The sequence below is a fragment of the Colletotrichum siamense genome (genome assembly GCF_013390195.1).
Source record: "Colletotrichum siamense strain Cg363 chromosome Unknown KSG_Cg363_contig14, whole genome shotgun sequence".
In the NCBI taxonomy this organism is placed as follows: domain Eukaryota; kingdom Fungi; phylum Ascomycota; class Sordariomycetes; order Glomerellales; family Glomerellaceae; genus Colletotrichum; species Colletotrichum siamense.
In genome coordinates this window covers 91,132-110,366 of record NW_023501027.1, presented here as the reverse complement: position 1 = coordinate 110,366, position 19,235 = coordinate 91,132, and the positions used below count along the sequence as shown (strand labels likewise).

The 19,235-nt window shown below is 49.2% G+C and overlaps 3 protein-coding genes across 3 annotated transcripts; 2 read left to right on the top strand and 1 right to left on the bottom strand.

Moving 5' to 3' along the window:
• Positions 1 to 813: 813 nt before the first annotated feature.
• On the top strand, positions 814 to 2,295 carry CGCS363_v015064 (uncharacterized protein; the record flags this gene model as incomplete). Its single annotated transcript, XM_036646913.1, has 1 exon — positions 814 to 2,295. The coding sequence occupies one exon, from the start codon at positions 814 to 816 to the stop codon at positions 2,293 to 2,295; it is 1,482 nt and encodes a 493-aa protein (XP_036487872.1).
• A 6,753-nt stretch (positions 2,296 to 9,048) lies between these two features.
• CGCS363_v015063 (uncharacterized protein) lies at positions 9,049 to 10,869 on the bottom strand (the record flags this gene model as incomplete). The annotated part of the gene is made up of 4 exons (XM_036646912.1): positions 9,049 to 9,904; positions 9,994 to 10,282; positions 10,358 to 10,787; positions 10,846 to 10,869. 4 exons carry the CDS (start codon positions 10,867 to 10,869, stop codon positions 9,049 to 9,051), a joined length of 1,599 nt encoding a protein of 532 aa, XP_036487862.1.
• A 4,283-nt stretch (positions 10,870 to 15,152) lies between these two features.
• On the top strand, positions 15,153 to 16,277 carry CGCS363_v015062 (uncharacterized protein; the record flags this gene model as incomplete). Its single annotated transcript, XM_036646911.1, has 2 exons — positions 15,153 to 15,176; positions 15,234 to 16,277. The coding sequence occupies 2 exons, from the start codon at positions 15,153 to 15,155 to the stop codon at positions 16,275 to 16,277; spliced, it is 1,068 nt and encodes a 355-aa protein (XP_036487864.1).
• Between the last annotated feature and the right edge of the window lie 2,958 nt (positions 16,278 to 19,235).

Genomic DNA, 19,235 nt, shown 5'->3' with positions numbered 1-19,235 from the left:
GCCCGCTGCCAACCGTGCTTAGAACGCAAACAATGCCCCTTTAACTCTGTGTCATCCCACCCGCCACAGCCAGCCCTCCGTTGGGCCTGGAGACTTCATTTCGCATGTCCCGGCTATCCACCGATGCAGTCACTAGTCGCCCCGGAAGTGGCATCATCTTGTCGCATACAGTTACCCATCCACGTCGAACTCCGCTGGAGCATCAGTCAACATCGTGAACTCAGTGCCAGATTGCTCCGCCCTCGCCTCTACAACAGACACGCTTAGACACTGAGCTGCTGGCTGCTCGTTATTAGGTCGTTGCAAGTGACCTCCCTGCCCGGAAATCGCATCAGGTTGTGGTGTTGCTGCCTTCGCGCGTGCTCTGCCTTGCACATGACATGTCCCTTAATGGATGTTTCTGTGCCTTTGGTTGTCTTCCCGTATTCAACTCCCAACGATCCACCGATGTCAGTCCCTCCCCGCTGATTCGCAATGATTTCGTTCTCTACTTCGACCTGCAAACAGGGACCCACCGCCCGTCCGTCTTCCTCTTCCTGTGATGATTTGCGTCCAACAGTCTTCTCTGTTGGGGTGATCGCCGACACAGGAGTACGTCGAAAACGTAACCAATAGCAACCCTGCGATATCATCAGGTAGAGAAAAGGTACCAATCAAAACAGAATAGACTCTCCGGGGAAATGCATCCTGAAAATCCTCTCTGCCATTCCATCTTCACCAGTCGCTTGACAGTCTGATTTTGAGATCACATTCACGATGACCGATTCTCCGCCCTCAACCATAGTCGGCTGCCTCCTCGATGTGTCCGGGTCCATGCACGAAGCTCTTGAGACCGACGGATTCGATGAGCGAGCAACCGATCGCCTCAGCGCTGTTCTCCGCGCAGCTCTGAAGCTTGCTCAGTCAGAGCGCCATCACAACCCTGATGCCTCTGTCTTTATTGGCGTCTTTGGACTTGATACCGACGACGGATACCCACCAGCAATCGATCTCTGCGAAGTCGCCAGTGCGCTTCTGGGGCCCTCTGCTGAACACCGGTCCGGTCATGACTTGCTTATCGCGCGAGCTAATGCTGAAGGCGTACCGCATGTCAAGAAGTACATTCTAGGAAAACTTACGGAGAACGAGGCGCGAATCGTTGATACATATCTTCAGCGTCACCGAGACAAGATCAAAGACTTTGTCGATGCGATCCCGACCGAGGACGAGATACACGCGACGAGGAAGGAAGCTGAATTAGCGGTGATGGCTGCAGGCGTTTGCTTCGGCTTACTGCTCGGCCCCGTTGGTGTTGTCGCAGGCACAGCCGGGGGTGGGCTTATTGGCAAGGCAGCAGCTGATAAGGTCGAAGATCTGGGCGTTGAAAACTCGGAAGCGCTGAAGCTCGCACGCTCCATGTGCAAGGAATGGCTGAAAGACTTTACCAAACTCACGCCACGGCCAGTGGGTGAAGTAGTTGGTCTGTTGGAGCGACTGCAAGAACGTCCGGAGGCAGAGGAGGAAACCGCCAACCCAAACTTGCTAGACACGCTTCGCCGGTACATTTACGGTCGAACGCCCATGCGCCACGTCTTGAAGCTGTCACTTGAAACCTTCAAAAGGCACTCGGACGCCGAACGCCGCGTCCTTATTCTCATATCAGACGGTTTATCTTCTGATGGTAACCCGTTGAGTTTGGCGCGCAGACTGCGAAAAGCTCAAGTTGACATCGCGACGGTTTACCTCACCAGCAATCCGGATGCAGCTCAACGTTCTCTGTACTACCAGCCGGTGGAGAGCTGGCATCGAGGCCGACGCGTGCTGTTCAACATGGCGGGAAGAGTCGCCGGCGTGGCACACCCGATTCCAGCCCTAGCTTCCGTGGGCTGGAACATTCCCTCAGCCGGCGAGATCGCCTTGCATGCCACTGTGTCAACCTCGGCAGCTCTCAACGAGATCTGTTCGCTTCTACTATCGGCACGCCTCGGCTCAGCAAACCTACTGCTCGACCTCATAGGCAGATTCAAAATCGACCAGTACATCAACGACGAGAACATCCGCGGATGCCAGAATCCCTCGGATCAAGGGCAGGAGCCCACCTGCTATGCGCACGCCGCCGCTGCGGTGATTTGTATGGCCATGAGTCGGGTCTTTGGCCGGGAAGGCGGGTATGAAGACGTCGAAAAAGCCCGGCAACGGATCTTGGAGGTCTACCCGGCAAAGCCAGATGGACGAGTTGCCAAGGCCGTATTGGAGAATGCTGCTGGTTGGTATCAGCTGCGAGTCCTGGAGGTAGATGAAGATGCCGCCCGCTAAGCGGTCCTTCGTCGGCGGCCTGTACTTGCAACTTTCCGTCTTTCCAGCGCTGAATACCAATCAATTAAGCCAAGACGAGGCCTCTAGCTTAACTAATTAACTGATTTTTCGCCTAAATCTTACTTAATTTAACTATCTTAATTTAATCTTAATAAAATTACTTATTTAGGAAGTTAGTAAAGCTTTTATAATATATTAATAAACTAGAAACTTATATTATATAGTGTTTTAATATTATCTTACTCTCTATTAATCCTTCTTTTTAAAGTAATACTTATTAATAGTAATATTACTACTTTAAACCTAATTTTAGAGGTATTATATCTCCTTAAGTAGTAATAGCTTTATTAATAGCTTCTATAATATTAGTATTAGTTTAGTAAAGCTAAATACCTTCTTATAGTTAGTTATTATTACTAAGATAGTAAAGATATTAAAAGTAAGCTTACTAAGCGTTAAGAAGGTCTACTAATATAAAATCTACTATTAAATAAGATTATTAATAAGCTAAATAACTAAGAGGGTAAAATACTTCTCTAATTTATTAACTTTATTAATAGTAATATTATAAAAGCTACTATCTAACTATTAACTATAATTAGAGTTTTTAAGCTTTAGAAGTATTATAATTAATATAAATAGCTTTTATAGAAGCTTTTAATAAACTAATTTATTAATATAAATAGCTATCTTAATATATTATTACTCTTAATACTCTTAAAGATCTTCTTTAGTAGTTTAAAGCTACTTATAAGTCTCTTAAGTATTCTAATATTTTTTAAGCTATTATAAACCTCTACTAAGGTATAATATTATAATAATAGTATAGAGGGGAGACTTTTTAAGCTTTTTATAGTAGTTATTAAGTATTTACTAGCTATTAATAATTAATAAGTATATAAATATATAAGAAGTAAAGTTAGTAGTTTAAAGAAAGTATAATAATATAGTAATATATTTAGACTATAAATAAGTAGAGATATTATTAATTAATAAGGTTTATAAGATTAATATTTAGCTAGATTAATATAATACCTTTATTAATTAAGATTATTATAATAAGAGATTTTAGGATACTTATAAAGCTATAAAATTAATCTTTTCTTAAGTAGGAGTATTATAGAGCTTATATTAATCTTTAAATTAATCTAAGAGATACTTAAAGCTTACTAAGATCTCTTAGAGTTAATTATACTTATTACTTTTATTTTAGTTTTTATATCGCTTAGTCTATAAATAAAGAAGCTTAAATATTTTATTTAACTTAGTGAGAACTTATTAATCCTTATTAATTAAGATATCTTTATTAAAGATATAATTATCTTTATTCTTAAGTCTTAAGGAGTAGTATATATAACTAATAATCTAGCTATATTTAAGTAAAGTATAGTAGATTATATTATATATTAAGTTCTATTAAGTAGTATTACTTAATATTAAATTTAGCTTTTATAATAACTTCTTTTATAGAGTAAAAATATATTTATTATTATTAACCTTATTATTAATAAATAAGAAAGCTTTTAAGTATTATAGTAATAATCTAATATACTTAATAATATTCTAAAACTTACTAATAAGTCTTTTAGTCCTCTAATAAACTAGATCCTCTTAGATCTTATTAGTATTAATAAAATAGTTAAACTCTTACTTAAATACCTCCTTATTAACTTTATAAATAATAGTATAACTAATAAAGTTAAGGATATAGCTATAGTATTAAATTTAATAATACTAAGCGTTTATTTCTATATATAAATATAAAATAAATAGATATAAAGCTTTAATATAAATACTATTAGTATTAGCGTTATTAGAGATTATAATATTAATCTTATTAAGTAAGTATTAATCTCTTATAACTATATATATTATAGTAATAATATTCTTATTAAAATAAGTATTAAGCTAATAGTAGAGACCTAAGAGATATTATATTTATTTACTTAATTAATTAATAAAGTAGCTAAAGATAGTAATAATAATATATTAATTAGGGGAGGTCTATAGGTTAAATAATATATAAACCTTTATAAGAGCTTTCTATATCTCTTACTTAATTTATTACTTCTTAAAGTTATAAAGTTATTAAAGTTAATCTCTCTAACTAATTTTTAATTAATATATCTAAGTATTAATATTATAATTAAATAAGGTAAGTATATACTATATATACTAATTACTAAATATTATAAGAAAGTTATTAGTATTAATAAAGAAGCTTATAGCTAGCTTTTTAATTTATATAGTTTTCTACTTAAGTATAGTAATAAAGAGAGATTAATAGTGCTTAAATAGAGTACTAAAGTTATTAAGATTATTAGTAAATATATTACTAACTTTATAAGTATCTTAGAAAATAAAGTAATTATACTTAAAGTATTAAGTAAAGCTAGAAGTAGCTATAGTATTAAATAATTAATTAAGAGTCCCTACCTTATTATAGTATTAATAAACTTAGTAAGTACCCCCTTTTATACTATTAAGTATAATCTTAAAAATAAATATACCTTTATTAGTAATCTAAGAAGTATAACCTTAACTCCTTTTTTTTAAAATAGTATTAATATTAATAAACTACTAGCTTTTCTATATAATATAAAGTAAAGCTTTAAGAGTATTATATATAGCTAAGTTAATAGTTAATATATTATTAATAGTAATAAATAATATATAAATCTAAATAGTAATCTTATAAAGAGATAATATTTTATACTTAATAAAGTAATTAATATATTAATTATAAGCTAATAGAGGTATCTTAGTAATAAGTAAGAAGTTAAAAAAGATATTAAGAAGTATATATAAATAAGATTTTAAAGTGTAATAATAATAATAATAATAATAATAGTAGTAATAATAATGCTAATAGTAATATTAAAAAAAGGTTATTTTTAAAAACTAATAAAGAGGTTAAAAAATAAGCTTTTTTTAAACTTTAATAAGGAGGTTAAAAATATATTAATCTAATAGTATAATAAAAAGTATATTTCTAGTACTTCTAGTACTTCTTAGTAATATTAATCTTATTACTAAGAAGTATTTAACCTTACTCTACTACTTATTAGTATAAAAATATTACTAAACTAATATTAATAACTATTTACTTTTTTTTTTTTAGAGATATATTATAATAAGACTTAATAAGCTAATAATAAGTCTACTATATAGGGAATTATAAAGATATTAGTTTAAAACTAATTTAAGTTATTAACTATAGTATAAAAGCTTAAAAGGTTATAACTTTAAACTACTAAAAAAGAATATCTAATTAACTTTTTTATTTTTTATTAAATCTTTCAAAAATTCTAATTAATCTAAAGGCTAGATATTTATTCTTCTAAGTAATATCATCTTATTAAGCCTAATTAAGCTAACAGCGCTATTAGCTTAATTAATTAACTATCTGAATAGCCTCAATTTGATTAGTTGATTGATTGATTAATTGATTCGGCTTAGTTGGTATGCTGCGCTGCGTCTTTCATATCCCGGCTGGAAGACGTTCTGCGATCACTTCGAACAACCGGAAAAGCCCAAGCCAGTCCTGAAAGGGGCTCAGATGATGCAACATCGTTCCCTACCCAGCGACGGTGGCCATGCTGTGGTTTTAGTCGACTGTAAACCCGACCGCCTCACCTTTCTGAATTCGTGGGGCAAGGATTGGGGTAACGACGGCAGCTTCAGCGTCGAGGACCGCACTGTACTGGAGTTGGATGGGCCGTCCGAGAAGTGCCCAATGCGATTCTACGACGTGTACTGGTTGCTGGCCGATCTGACTCCCATGGAGCGTCAAGCATACAATTCCGAAATAGACGCGGAAGTGAGCCGGCTTGCCAAGCAATACCCGGGCATATTCGATCTCAAGCTGCGCTGTCCCCACTGTGAAGCTGAAACGCCTCTCAGTGAGTTTGTCAGTAACGGTGACAACATACGTCAAGTGCAATGCGTAAGGTGCCCTCAGACTTTCACACCTGAGCCCGAGTATCTCAGAAACTAAGTGTCACGTATGGGGAAGTGGAGACAAGGACTTGATGGTTTAATTCTATTCTCTTTGCTTGTGTTCCATGGGAACCACGGCCTTGCCAGCCATGACTGCAGGGGTGAGTACGAGTACTGTCCTCTCATCGTCGCCGCCATCTATCATCGGTTGCTGTGAAATCTAGCGATGGTAGGCAAAGTTCAGTCGCATTTTTGCGAACATGAGATTGAGGGCATCAGGAAGCTCGAGCACCGTCGGCATAACATTCACTCGTTTGTATTTGCCCTCCCACCGTCTATCGTTATACCTCCCTTCCCACTAGTTCACAATGACCTCGTCCTCTATTTCGGCTTAAAGGGGGGCAAAAGCTCAATAGCCGTCCGTTGTCTCTATCCGTCGTCTTCTCTGATGATTCGGTAGTGGATAATTCAACAACGGCTATCCAGCGTGGGATTCCTAAATTATCTAAATAAATCAGGCTACAGCTTTTCTCCTGAATACGGGAACTGATCTCGTGAGGCGTCCATGTTCACCAGGACTGAATTCCAGCCGTCTCGGCATACAGGAACATTGCGCTGAGACATCTCGCCTAACGTCCCATCGCCCACCCATATTTATAGCTGAGACGGCGTCCTGCCCGATGATAACACCTTCTACGAGATAGAGACCCGGGTCTTTCGGCGGCAATGGCAGCAAACCTATACCATGCGGCTTGAAGGGGGGCAAGGGCTCAATGGCCGTCCGTCTTCTTCGTCTATCGTCTTCTCTAATGATTCGGTAGCAAATAATTTAATAACAGCGGTCCAGCATAGGATTCCTAAATTATCTTAACAAATCATACTACAGCTCTCCTCCTTAACACCTGGACCACGGGATAAGACGCATCTCGCGAAGCGTCTATGTTCATCAGAACTGGGATCCCAATCCGATTTGTCGCGGTATGTAGAAATATACAGAAAAGGCGGCTTTTATATCACGCCCCTTCTCGACACCATCGTGTAGCTTGCGTGAGGCTTGCATGTGGCGAGGCACGAATATAAAAGCATTACCTCGTCCATCCAATAGCCGTCCGTCGTCTTCGTCCGTCATCTTCTCTGATGATTTAGTAGCGGATAATTCGATAACAGCGGCATGTACGTCTAAGCGTGGGATTCCTAAACGAATCGTGCTACGGCTTTCCTTCTTAACACGTGGACCACAGCAAAAGGTGCATCTCGCGAGGCGTCCATGTTTATCAGAGCTGGGTTCCCAGTCCGATTTATCGCGGTATACAGAAATATACAGAAAAGGCGGCTTTTATATTACACCCCTTCTCGACACCATCGTGTGGCTTGGATGTGGCGCGTGTGGCGAGGCAGCCGCCTGCTAGCCGCACTTGCCATCTGCCTACCTGCCCTCTCAAGTCCAGCACCGACCGGCGACGGCAACCTCGGAGGAGCAGCATCGCGCAACCCCAGAATCCGGCTTGCACCACGTCTTCCTGGAGTGAATGTAATTCACAGTGGCCGTATTCGTAGCCGAGACTTAACAACACCTTCGAGATACAGGCCTGGGTCCATCAGCAAGGGCAGTAAACCTATCGAGACGGTAAGGAGGTCATTCCACCATGCAACGCCCGGGTGGCCAGTGTTTGCCGTGCGAGTCCGTCAATGTCTGCACATGTCCATGTCCGCCAAACCCACCCGGGTGTTTCCCATGCCGCCTCTACCTAGAGGAAAGAGATGAGGTAGATACTGAGAACAATTTTTGACGTTTACAAGGAAGATGAAGGGGGAGAATCATGGGTTCACCATATATGGATAGATTCCATGAGACCTTGCCGAAACCCCTGCAAAAAGTCGCCATTTTCAGGTTTGCTCGCCCGTCATCTCACCACTTGGTCGTTCTTTCTTCCAGCAAACATCCCTTCGCATATTGCATGCACCCGAATAAAAAGATACTGCTGATGTCAGTGAGAACAGGGCTACCAATTGACACCTTTTTTGTTCGTGTGCATCGACTTTTGATTTTTAGTGTTGCTGCTCAGCTAAACGTCAATGGTCCGTGCGAGAATCGTCCGATTTTATTTTCACACAAGACTCAACTCAGTAATCTGCTCATTTAATCGTCGGGGCTGGCCGATTTCCCCTCCCATTGGGACCTCCACGATATGTACTCACCTGCATTCTGGAGGTCCGGATAAGTGTGCGGCGATATTCAGCCCTCACGGTTATCGCGAAGTCGTCACTTGCGCGCAAAGTTGTTGATGATGCGCGCGGACATGGGTTCGGCCAATGAGATCGCTGGGATTGTGGCGAAGTGGAGTAACCCGGACAGCAACACTCAGCACAAATGCAGAAAATGATTGTAGTGGTGAGTCCAATTAAAAAGAGAACCAATCAATTTTGCTGGCTTTGCTGATTTCGGCAATACTTTTTATAACTTGATGCAGGCAGTACTTCGCGAGGTATTCGTGGTGAAAGTTGGGCAGGTGCGGGTTTCCCGACCGATGCGGGGGAAAAGACACCTCCACAATTCCATCCCGACCCCTTTTTCGGCTTGCGACTTGACGTCTTCGACTGAGCTTCATCATTACCAGGATGTTACGACATCAACATATGATGCCAGGGCTCACTGCATCCAGACCCAGGCGACGATTCCACACCAAAAGTATGTTACTTGACGGCACGACATCAAACACTCTCACCAGACGCACAAATGATCAACATCGCAGCCGGCAGCACAGTGGAAGCAACAGCAGGGTTCAATTGAAACTACATCACAAACAGCGCATCTCAGACCGTTCCGTCAATGCCAAACATGAGAGCCTTTGCCGCAGTCTCGACCTCGACCACATAGCGCCACGCGAGATGCGTCGCTTCGAATGACTCCCTGATGCGATCCTCCCAGGTCTCGACACCGTTCTCAACGCCCATGCCATACCCACCATGACCGCCACTACCACCATCACCGTGGCCATTGCCGTAGTGCGCGTGCTCCACAACCGGCGCCTCAAGCACCGAAAGTGCATCTGTCGCTCCGTCTGTGAGAATTGTGGTCGGTGGTGGCGGCGGTCTGACGCTCTCCCGGAATCGTCTCGGCAGCGATGAGTGGATAGATGGCAGTGGGGCGATTGATGACACCAACGTGGACGGAGCAGCACCCGCGACGCTGCGGGTTCCGTCTGTGAGGATCGTAGTCGGTGGCGGAGGATGGCGCTGTGCTGCAGACGGCGAGAAAGATGACGGGACAAATGACGGCGGTGCTACCGATGAGACGAACGTGGACGGAGCAGCGCTGCGGGATCGGGTCGTGGCAATGGTGGACGGCGCAGGAGGACCACGCGGTGCTGGAGACGACGACGATGACGACGATGGAAAGGCCCATCCCTCAGAGGATGGCGGGGCGGTCGAAGGAGCCCTGGCCGAAGCGAGGCTACGCGCGGGAGTGGGAGGGAACATGACCGGCGACGGCTCGAGGCTCGGAACCCCAGCCGTCGGTGTGGGTCCCCACAGCGCCGGACCCAGACCGGGAGTGCCGTCTTTCGCCGGGACGGGCGAGGCCGCGGCCGGCATCGGGCCCCGCCTCTCCCCGTCCAAGCCGCTTGCGGGGGCGCTGAACAGGCCTGAGAGCGGTGGTCCGGGGGGGCTTCTGGGATGAACGTGAGCTACGCGGGCGCAAGAAAAAGAGATCAACGTTGGTGCACCGTCTTGAACGTTGGAACTTGGGAGTTCACGTACCGTGTCGGGGTCGAGGGAGTTTGACCTGCGCCCGAGTCAGACGGGAAGGTGAGGGCTTCGACGCTGGATGCCAGCCGATCCATGTCCGCCGCACTCGGACCTCTCTTGGGGTGCGTTGGCGTTTGCGGCGGCCTTCTCGATCGGCCCGTGGACGTGGACGAGGCGGTGCCGGAACGGCGCCGGCTCTGCGTGACAGGAGTTGTCGGCGTCGCAGGTGTTGTTGGCGTCGCTGGCGTGCGATGGTTCGGAGGAGCCACCGGCGTGGATGGGTATGAAGTGGCACCGGGGTCTGAAGACAAAAGACTCAACATTAGCAACGGCTCGGATGGTGAGGCAAACAAGCTTCAAACGGCCATGAACTCACCCTTGTCCCACCAATCCTGTTTTCCCAAGTCAACCCGCAGCCAGCGCTCGATGGCGTCGACATCGTTGAAGCATCTGTCGACCAGCTCCTGGTTGAACCGGTACTCCTCCGTGCCGTTTCCGTTGATGACGACTGTATCCTTGAGCACGACGGGGCCATTGGCGGTGACCCATTTCTTGGCGTAGTGCTTCACAAGGCGATCAAAGTGCGGTCTGATGAGCCTGGCAAAGTCGCCGCCGTGAGACATGTTGCAGGCGATGCGCACGTCGGGCAGGAAGCGCCCTTCGAAGTCGGGGTGGTCGACGTGGTGCGGGAGGCATTGGGCTGCCACAATGGCACGAAGGATGTGGGCGCGCGAGCGGACGCACCAGGACACGCCGCGGCTCCGGCCCTGGTCTCGGTACCACTCGACCCTGACGCCGCATACGAACTGCCGGACTTGAGTATTAGCGAGGATATTCACAGTTTGGGGGTGGGGAGTGGGCAACCTGGTCCGAGTTGCCGAGGCACATTGTTGCTGCGCCTCGGATGTGGACTGAAGCAGAGATTCGGAATGCCCTCACTTTGGCAACAACGCGAGAGGAAACGAAAGTAATTCTGCATGCACGGAGGATCAGTTGGGGACAACTGGCGAGGACAAGTGTTAGATATCCTCTCTCCCAAGGCCATGAACCTGTGGACAGAAGGGAGCAAGCCGGATGCAGGGGAGAACGGACAAACGCCCGGAGATTATGCCCCCGGGCAACAGCCGCATCTTGCGAACATGTTCACCGCTGGGCTTTGACCTCCTCTCGATTTCGGGAGTCTGCAGTATCCACACAAGCAGCTGGATGCACACCAAACCAGCCCAATCCCAGGGCCGAGATGATTGAGCTATGAACACGAAACGTGGGCGGACGGCGACAGTCCATGCCACGAACCTGCTCCTGGCAGGATGTTCGCCCAGCCTGCAGTTCACCCAAGAGATCAAGCTGCCGCCATGACGATCCCAGGTGAGTGGGTGGGTGTCTCACGGTCCTGCACATGGGGCTGCGAACTGGTGAGTTCGTTTGGTGCCGGCATCTTGGAGCCTCCGCCACATGGCGGAAGCTTCCATGACGAACATCTCCATCTGCCCTCCACTTACTCAACGACCAGACTGAGACCACCAACGCCAAGGCTTGAAGATGCGACTCCACTGGGTCTCAGCTCTCATGGTAGCTGGCTTCCACCGCATCTTGGTCATGAATCTTACCAACATGAGCAAGTTGCAAGTCTCATGGCAGACACCCTACATGATTCGCCATCTCCAGCGTTCCAAGACACTTCTTCATGAACCGCACAAGCGGTGAAGATGTCTCTCATGGCAAAGACAGACATATCTCCAATGGCGGTGCTGCGATGGCCGACCGGTCGAACCAGTCTCTATCCCCTCAACTCAGTGACGCCCAAGCGGCCAGAAGACCAGACAAAGAATCGGCCAGGAGGTTGAGATTGATTAAAACCTCTGGCCCTGTCCGTCGCATTCCAAATTTGACGATCGAGAACTCAGATCTCTCATCACCCTCATCTTCTGTGGCTGCTTGAGATCTCCCATCTTTGGCTGGTCATTTCCCAATGTCCCGGGTTGAAACTTGCGGCCGGCTCTCTCTGTTATCAGAGTGTATCACCTCATCTCCATTACTGGATGATGATCACCACCAGCCGCTTGAGACCTCCCATTTCTGGGCGGTCATTTCTAACCGTCCCGGCTTGGACCTCGCGGCCGGCCCGCTCTGTTATCAGAGTGTGTGCCTCACCTCCATTATTGGAGGATCATCACCCGTGGATTCCATTATTGGGAACCACGTTTCGGCCCATCTTCCGATCCGTGTCGCTGTTATCAGCGATTCGTTCGAAAGGTGGCGTCGGACAGCTCCCATTATTGGGTCAGTTGTCACATTCCAAGACCACGGCACCCTGTTATCAGGATGGCCTGGTCTTCGGGTGGTTCGGCTCACGTCCGGACTGCTGCCAGGGGACGCCTATGCCTCCCTGCGCCTCGGGCACTTTTGCCCCAGAGTCACCAGGTGTTGTCCATTATTAGACGACTCCGCTGGGCTCAAGAGGAACGGCTCTCAAGCAGAGAACATTCTCTGCGTGCGACCGGTGACCTCTCGCCCTGGCAAGCGTGTTTCTCAGCATCCCGGAGGGGCACGTTCCCTCTCGCCATCGTGTACTCAGATCCAAGGGGCTCAAATCTGAGACGGACGGGTACCTGCATATTGACAAGGTCTCTCTTTGTACCCAAAGTTGAGGAAGTTTCGAGCCCACCCAGGAGATTTCACGGTAGGGAAAAACAGTAGAAACACCTCGGTTCTTTGTAATACATGAGGTCCGGTGGCCCAATATGAGGGCTTTCGGCGGTAGCTGAAAGTCATAAATACTAGCCATTTGAAGAGACGGTATGCCACGCAGGGTTCAAAGATAACGCTCCATCCAGAAAAACTTCATTTCCAGACACAGCCGTTGCTCCAACTGAGACCTCCCCACACACGCGCCTGAAAATTTCAAATTCCCGTTACGCCATGCAGCCACCCATCGACAACAAGCGCGTCAATGACGCTCACCGGCGACTCCTCGCTCAGCTCGAAGCCAAGAAAGCTGCAGCCAACAACAAACCCGCCCAGCAACCATCCCGGCTCGTCCCAGCCGATCATCAACCACCCCAGCACCAACCAGTCAACCGTCAACCTGCCCAGCAACCCCCTGCTCAACACCAACTTGTCCAATACCAGCCTGTCTATCATCAACTAGCCCATCACCGATCAGCCCAACATCGACCAGCTCAGCCGCCTGCCACTAGACAAACGCCTCCCGATGAGAACCACCGCACACGAGGTGGGCAGGGCGCCGTCCCGCGTCCGGACAGAGACCAGATCCCCAGCCACTACCACAACCAAAGCCAGCAGCTTGAGGTTCCGACAACAGAGGAGCCAGATTCTTGGTTCGTCCGAGAGGTGTCGGCCATCATGCGTGCGGTTCCGACAATAGAGGAGGCGGGTTTCTGGCGTTGGGGCTTTAGATTTGTCGGAGCGATCGTTGCCATCATCTGGACCGTCGCAAAGCCCGTGCTATGGTGGCTTGCCACAATCATACTTCCCATCTTCATTGGCTTCTTCGTCTTGGCCTTCCTCGCTGGGTGGGCCATCGAAGGCCTCTTCGGCGGCCTCCACACTGTCCAAGTCCGGGCCTGCAACAACATCTTGCCCCATAGATTCTTCTTCGCCGACTGGTGCGATGGGATCAACAAAGCCTCCCATCCTCTCATAGCGTCTTCAAAACCGCTTCCGTCCTCCTCCGCCGGGAATCCCTTAACACTCACCGAATCGTTCTCCCTCCAGAAGCCTGACCGCCATTTCTGTGTCTTTGCCTTTGGCGACATGCTTGGGGCCATGGCCGATGAGCAGCAGAAGTACATGACGGATAAGCAACGGGAGTCGTTTGCCCCCATGCGCAGGGCCGGTGCCGTTGTGGAGCAGCTGCAGGACATTGGACGTAAACAGGCACGCACCGTGGAGCGCGCGCAGGAGAAGACGCTGCGTCTGGTCCACGACCCGGCCGCTCTGTGGTCCAAACATGATCCTCCACCGCCCCCTCCACCCCCTCCGCAACCGCTCGGGTTGGTTTGGAGTCTGCTTGTTAGGACGCAGCCCCCTCCGCCCCCACCGTCCGTGATTCTGCAGGGACTTGTCCGTGAGATTCTTCGGGTCCTGCAGGGGGAGGTGACAAGCCGAACGCAGTTCGTCAAAGACGTGGCGGCTCTGAGCCAGGAGATGGCAGAAGTGGCATCCAACGTCTGCGGCTGGAACACGGTCCTTGAGGAGCGCATCTCGGACAAGACCCAGAGACTCATTGAGGGGGAGGCCCGTCACAGCAACAGCATGAGTCCCAAATATTTGCTGCTACGAATCTACTTCTTCTTCGTCGACAATTGGCCCCGCCGGGCGACAAAAGGTACCACCGGCGAGGTGTTGAAGTGGGAGGACCAGGCCAACGTCATCCGCAACGAGATCACCAAATGGAGGCGGCGCAAGTCCAAGGCCAGCGTGTTGTGCAAGACGCTGACCGTGGGAGCGGGCAAGACGGCCATACTTCTCAAAGCCATCCAGAATGAGGAGACACATCTCGGTGAGATGGCACAGGGGGCAAAAGATCTGCTGGCCGAGGTCTTGAGCCAGGGGGTCAATGCAAGCAACAACGCGTTGCAGCACTTGAGCAAGACGGCGAGAGACCTCTGCATCGCCTACTTACAGAGTTTCCAGCAACATTATCCCAAGTGTTAGAGTATTTGTGAATATAGCTACTTTCATTATAATTGAGAAGTGTGAGATCCTGGGAACAACTTGGTGACATCTTAGCCTGGGTGAGATCCAGATGAGATCCGGTGAGATCCCGGTCAGTGAGCACCTCACGCAACGACTCATCTACCGAATTAATCTTCAGTTGCCAGCCGGCATCCTCCCTCCAACAAAGATTCGTGATCGTTCTGAAACTAGAAGAAAGATCTCTCGGAGCACGGGAAAATCACTTTCTCCGCCTCTGCCGGCGGAACAAGATCCGAAGCAAACGGCCGCCCCCGCAAACTGCGATGTGATCCAATCTATTCCACCGGAAACACCTTCATCGTCAAATCGAATCGCAGCCCTTCAACTCATGCCACTACTTTCATTGCAGTGCTGAAAGTCTCGCTCCGGAATCTCATCTCCCCCGAAAACGCCCTGAATTAACGTCTTCTTCCCATCCCACCGCTCATCCCCGCCGCCGGTCATTATCCATGTGCCCAAACAATAACGAGAAGGTTGGATTCAAGTGCTCATCAACCCGTTCAGTCGCCAGAATACTGACATCACAACAGAAAGTATGCAAGTCCGATGTGGAACACCTCTGTATCCCCGGCACCAAAATCGTCTTCGGCGCCGGCTGTAAGCGCTTCATGTGGCAGCACGTTATCCGCTTTCAGCTCTGCCCCAAGCACACCATCTTCAAGCGGTGGAGCGACATCGCCCTCAAACTGTACGCCGTCCGCCCGGATGGCTCGTCCTGGACCGAAACCTGGGACCTCGCCATCCGCCCCAAGATCCAGGCCGCCATGACACGCTATGCCTCAGAAGCTGTCAAACTGGGCCTCGTGCGCGAAGAGGATGGTGAGCGGGTCTGGGAGGATTGGTCCAAAGGGTTCCTGTCCGATGAGTGGGACGGCAGCACTTTCGATGAAGACTACGCCCGCCGGTTGCTGCAGAAGGTGTCGGATGCCGAAGACGCCGAGCGTAGAAAGGACCGCCGGACCCAGGATGAGATGGAGGCGCTACGCGCCCAGTTGGTGGGGTTGGGCCACGTTCCTGTCGTCCCGCCACCCCGGAATGAGGACAGCGATGACGGATCCAAGGACCGGCAGCGACCCGCCCCCGCTGAAGAGCCTGCTAGGCGTGGCCGTAACGAGGAAGACGAAGATGATGTCGTGCCCGGCGATTCGATTTCGAGAGTGGTAGTCAGCAGCGACGCCCTCCCCGCTGAACCGATTCCTGTTGCCTCTGACGTCGCTCGGGTCTTTGATGACATGTCTCTCGCCGAGCTTGAGAATTGGCTTCGCCGGGGATGGGCTCAGCTGTTCGATCTTCGAGCCCACATGTTCGACGTGCTCTTCCCACTGGCGGTTGGCAGAGAGCGCGGCAGACAGCCCGACAACGACCACATCATCGCCATCAGGGAGGCGCGCGAGAAGCTTCTGGAGGAGATCTTCTTCCTCGAGGACGTCATCGACGACCGTCGGCGACCATTTGGCGCCAGGCCTCGCAGGTATCCCGGCCAGGGGCTCGTGTACAAGTATTTTCTCGGCGGTGATGGTCCGTCTCCCGCGATAGAGGCGAGGGTTTTGGAGGCACAGAGACCTTACCTTTGATGCCTGTGGACACTGGAGGAATGGTAGGAGTTGGGCTCACGATGTTTATTTTCAATGGTGGACGAGGAATCACGAATGACGATGTATGATGCGAATCGGCAATGGATAGAAAATGCGTTGGAAACACCCAGCGCTGCACCCCACCAAGACAGATCAATTAATTCCAACAATCAGACAATTAAAAGAGGAAATCCAGAGATTCCATTAGCTGAAACGATGACACCCTCTTTCTGGCTGTTTTTCTTAAGGCCAGGGCTCTCAAAATCACGCTCACTCCGCTGCCCAGGCTATTTAGGGGCCTTCGGGGGGATTCCGGGGCCTTCGGGTAGTCTTTCGGCCTTTTGCGGGGCTGTGCTTTCGGGAGCGGACTGAGTGGGGCCGTAGGAGTCGGGGCCAAAAAAACCGGGCACGACCCGTATTCGAACTTCGGGACCTCATAAAGGGGTCCAGCAACCACTACCCCTTCACCACAGAGGGCATCGTATACAAACATCAATGGAAATCATTCAATATAGTTCAAACAATTCAGATTACCGTGAAGAATGATTCAATCAGCCAAGTTTGACCCCTCAGTTCGATTTGATTAATTGGTGTGCAGCGCTAGCTAATATCAATACTCGACCATGATTGAGTCGACTTCTCTCATGGTGTCACTCCACAAGTGTAGTTTCTAGCATCCTATCAAAAGAGTTTTCAATTCAACAACTAATACTACATGTAGGTCCTCCATCCTTTCCAACTCAACCATGTCACTACCCGGTACAAAGCCACAGAGAAAAAAGGCAGAAGTTCTCACAGCTACGAGTTGCCGCCGGCCCCGGGCCTCCGTCTCTCCCTGCGCCAAGCCAAGAACATCCTGAAGTCGTCCTGCGAGAAGGCTCTTGACCCAGAAGAACCCTCGTTGCCGGCGGGATCCGCATCATGGTGGGACCTCTGGGGGACCTGCGAGAAGCCCTGCGATCCAAAAGAGCCCTCGTTGCGAATGGAGTACGCAGCATTGCGGGAATGCTGGGCGTCTGGAAAGAAGGCCCCTGACCCAAAGAAACCCTCGTTGACAATGGGCGCCGCATCATCGTAGGACGCGTCCTGTGAGAAGATGTTCCACCTAGAGGAACCCCCGTCGCCAATGGGCTCCGCAGGACTGTGGTGACTCTGGGCGTTCTGCGAGAAGGCCCTCGACCCAAAGGAACCCTCGTGGCCGATGAGTTCCGCATCATTGCGGGGCCCCTGAGCATTCACGATAAGCCTCTCGAGACCTCTCCGGACTTCCTGAAAACATCTCTGTAGCTCAGGCCGAGGGCGGACCGGCCGAGGATCGACCGCCAGAGAGGGGTACGCTGGGTCCCGCAGGAGGAAGCCGTTCGGGTCAGCCTGGGCGCCAGGCTGCTGTGGGCGATTGGAAACATGGTGGTTGTCGAGCAGAACGGTCGCTTGTGTGGGCGGAGGACGTTTATCGGGCTTGGGAGGGGCATTCAGAGGAACCTCTGAATTGATCTCGGGCTCGGGAGAATCGTCAAGAGGGGCCTCGAAGCTGATCTCAGGCTCGGGCTCGGGCTCGGGCTCGGGCTCAGGCTCAGGCGATGCAGGCTGTGCGGATGTGGATCCCGAGGGTGGATTCTGGGCTGGCTTCGGGCCAGGCTTCGGGGCGGGTTTTTGGACTTCTTTGCTTCCGATCTTGGGATTCTCCTGCTTGGGTCAGTCAACGTCAGATGAATGAAGAGGGAGCAAACAAACATTCTCTTTGTGGATGGGATAACTCTTCCATGTTTGATGGTTCAACACACCCCTGAGAGACCTCATGTTGTCCCAATCCTCTGGCCATGCTTCCTCTTGGGCCGTTTCGTCATCGTTGTCGTCCTCCTCGTCGTTTTCGTCGCCTTCTACAGCGGCTGGAAGCGCATAATCCGGCTGCAGCAGTTTGGCACGGGCGAGATGCTCAGCAGTAATGAGGTCTCTGTTCTTGTGCTTCGGTTCGGCGTGGTAGAGTCTCTGGAACTGGCGGGCACGCAGCTCCCAGAGGGGTTTGCCGGTGAGTTTGGTCTTCATCTTGTTGCCCTGGCTTGCTGGGTTGACAACAGATGGAGCATGTCAGTGGTCAAGCTTTGGGGACGAAGCGAGGGAATGATGGGGTGAGCGGGGAGAGAAGTACTCACGTTCTGGGAAAATGACGCGTTTTACAGTCAACTCACCACGGGCAACAGCGTGGTTGGCCATGATTATCTATCGGGTTTGTCAAGTGTGTATGGGAGGGCAAGGTCTTCGAAGGGCCGGCAACGCAATCCGCCACGGACTATGAAGTCATGTGAGATGCCGATGGCCCATCTACCCTGCAGGCGCTTCACCCAATCGCCAAAGGATGACAAGCATCAACATGTTGGAAAAGCATTCCTTTGTGGTCTCTATGCTAACACATGTCCCCTTTTCCAACACGTCACCCCAAAGAAAAGGTCCAAGCAGCAGTTTCGCTATTTAAACATGCACAAAGAATCCATCTACCTGCGCCTGCTACTGCTCTCTATCCCACAGACATATGTTGCTCAGAGCTGCCTTCCGATCCACCCCCAGTCCTGTCAGCACGGGCATGAAGGCCCGGTCGTATGTGGAGCGCAGCTTGCTGTCCATCAAAACGTTGCCAATTTGCGTCCAAACCTCGCTCGCCTGGGGTGCCACAGGCGGAGACAATCCCAGAGAGGGCTCACCGTCGCCAAAGCTGCCAAAATACTCCTTGCCCTCGGCTCCATGCAGCGAGCCGACAGCGGGGCCGTCATCAGCCAGGGGGGCGCCGTTTGCATGGTAAATCCCGTCTAGCCGGTCCTGCAGCGCCGACCAGACGTCCGCAACACCTGGGTTTTGAGCGTCGTCCAGGCCCAAGGCCTCGTAGAACGTTGGGACCTGCGTTGCCGTGCTGTAGGACAAGTAGTCCCAATAGACGTCGCAGATGTTTTTGATGGTGTCTGC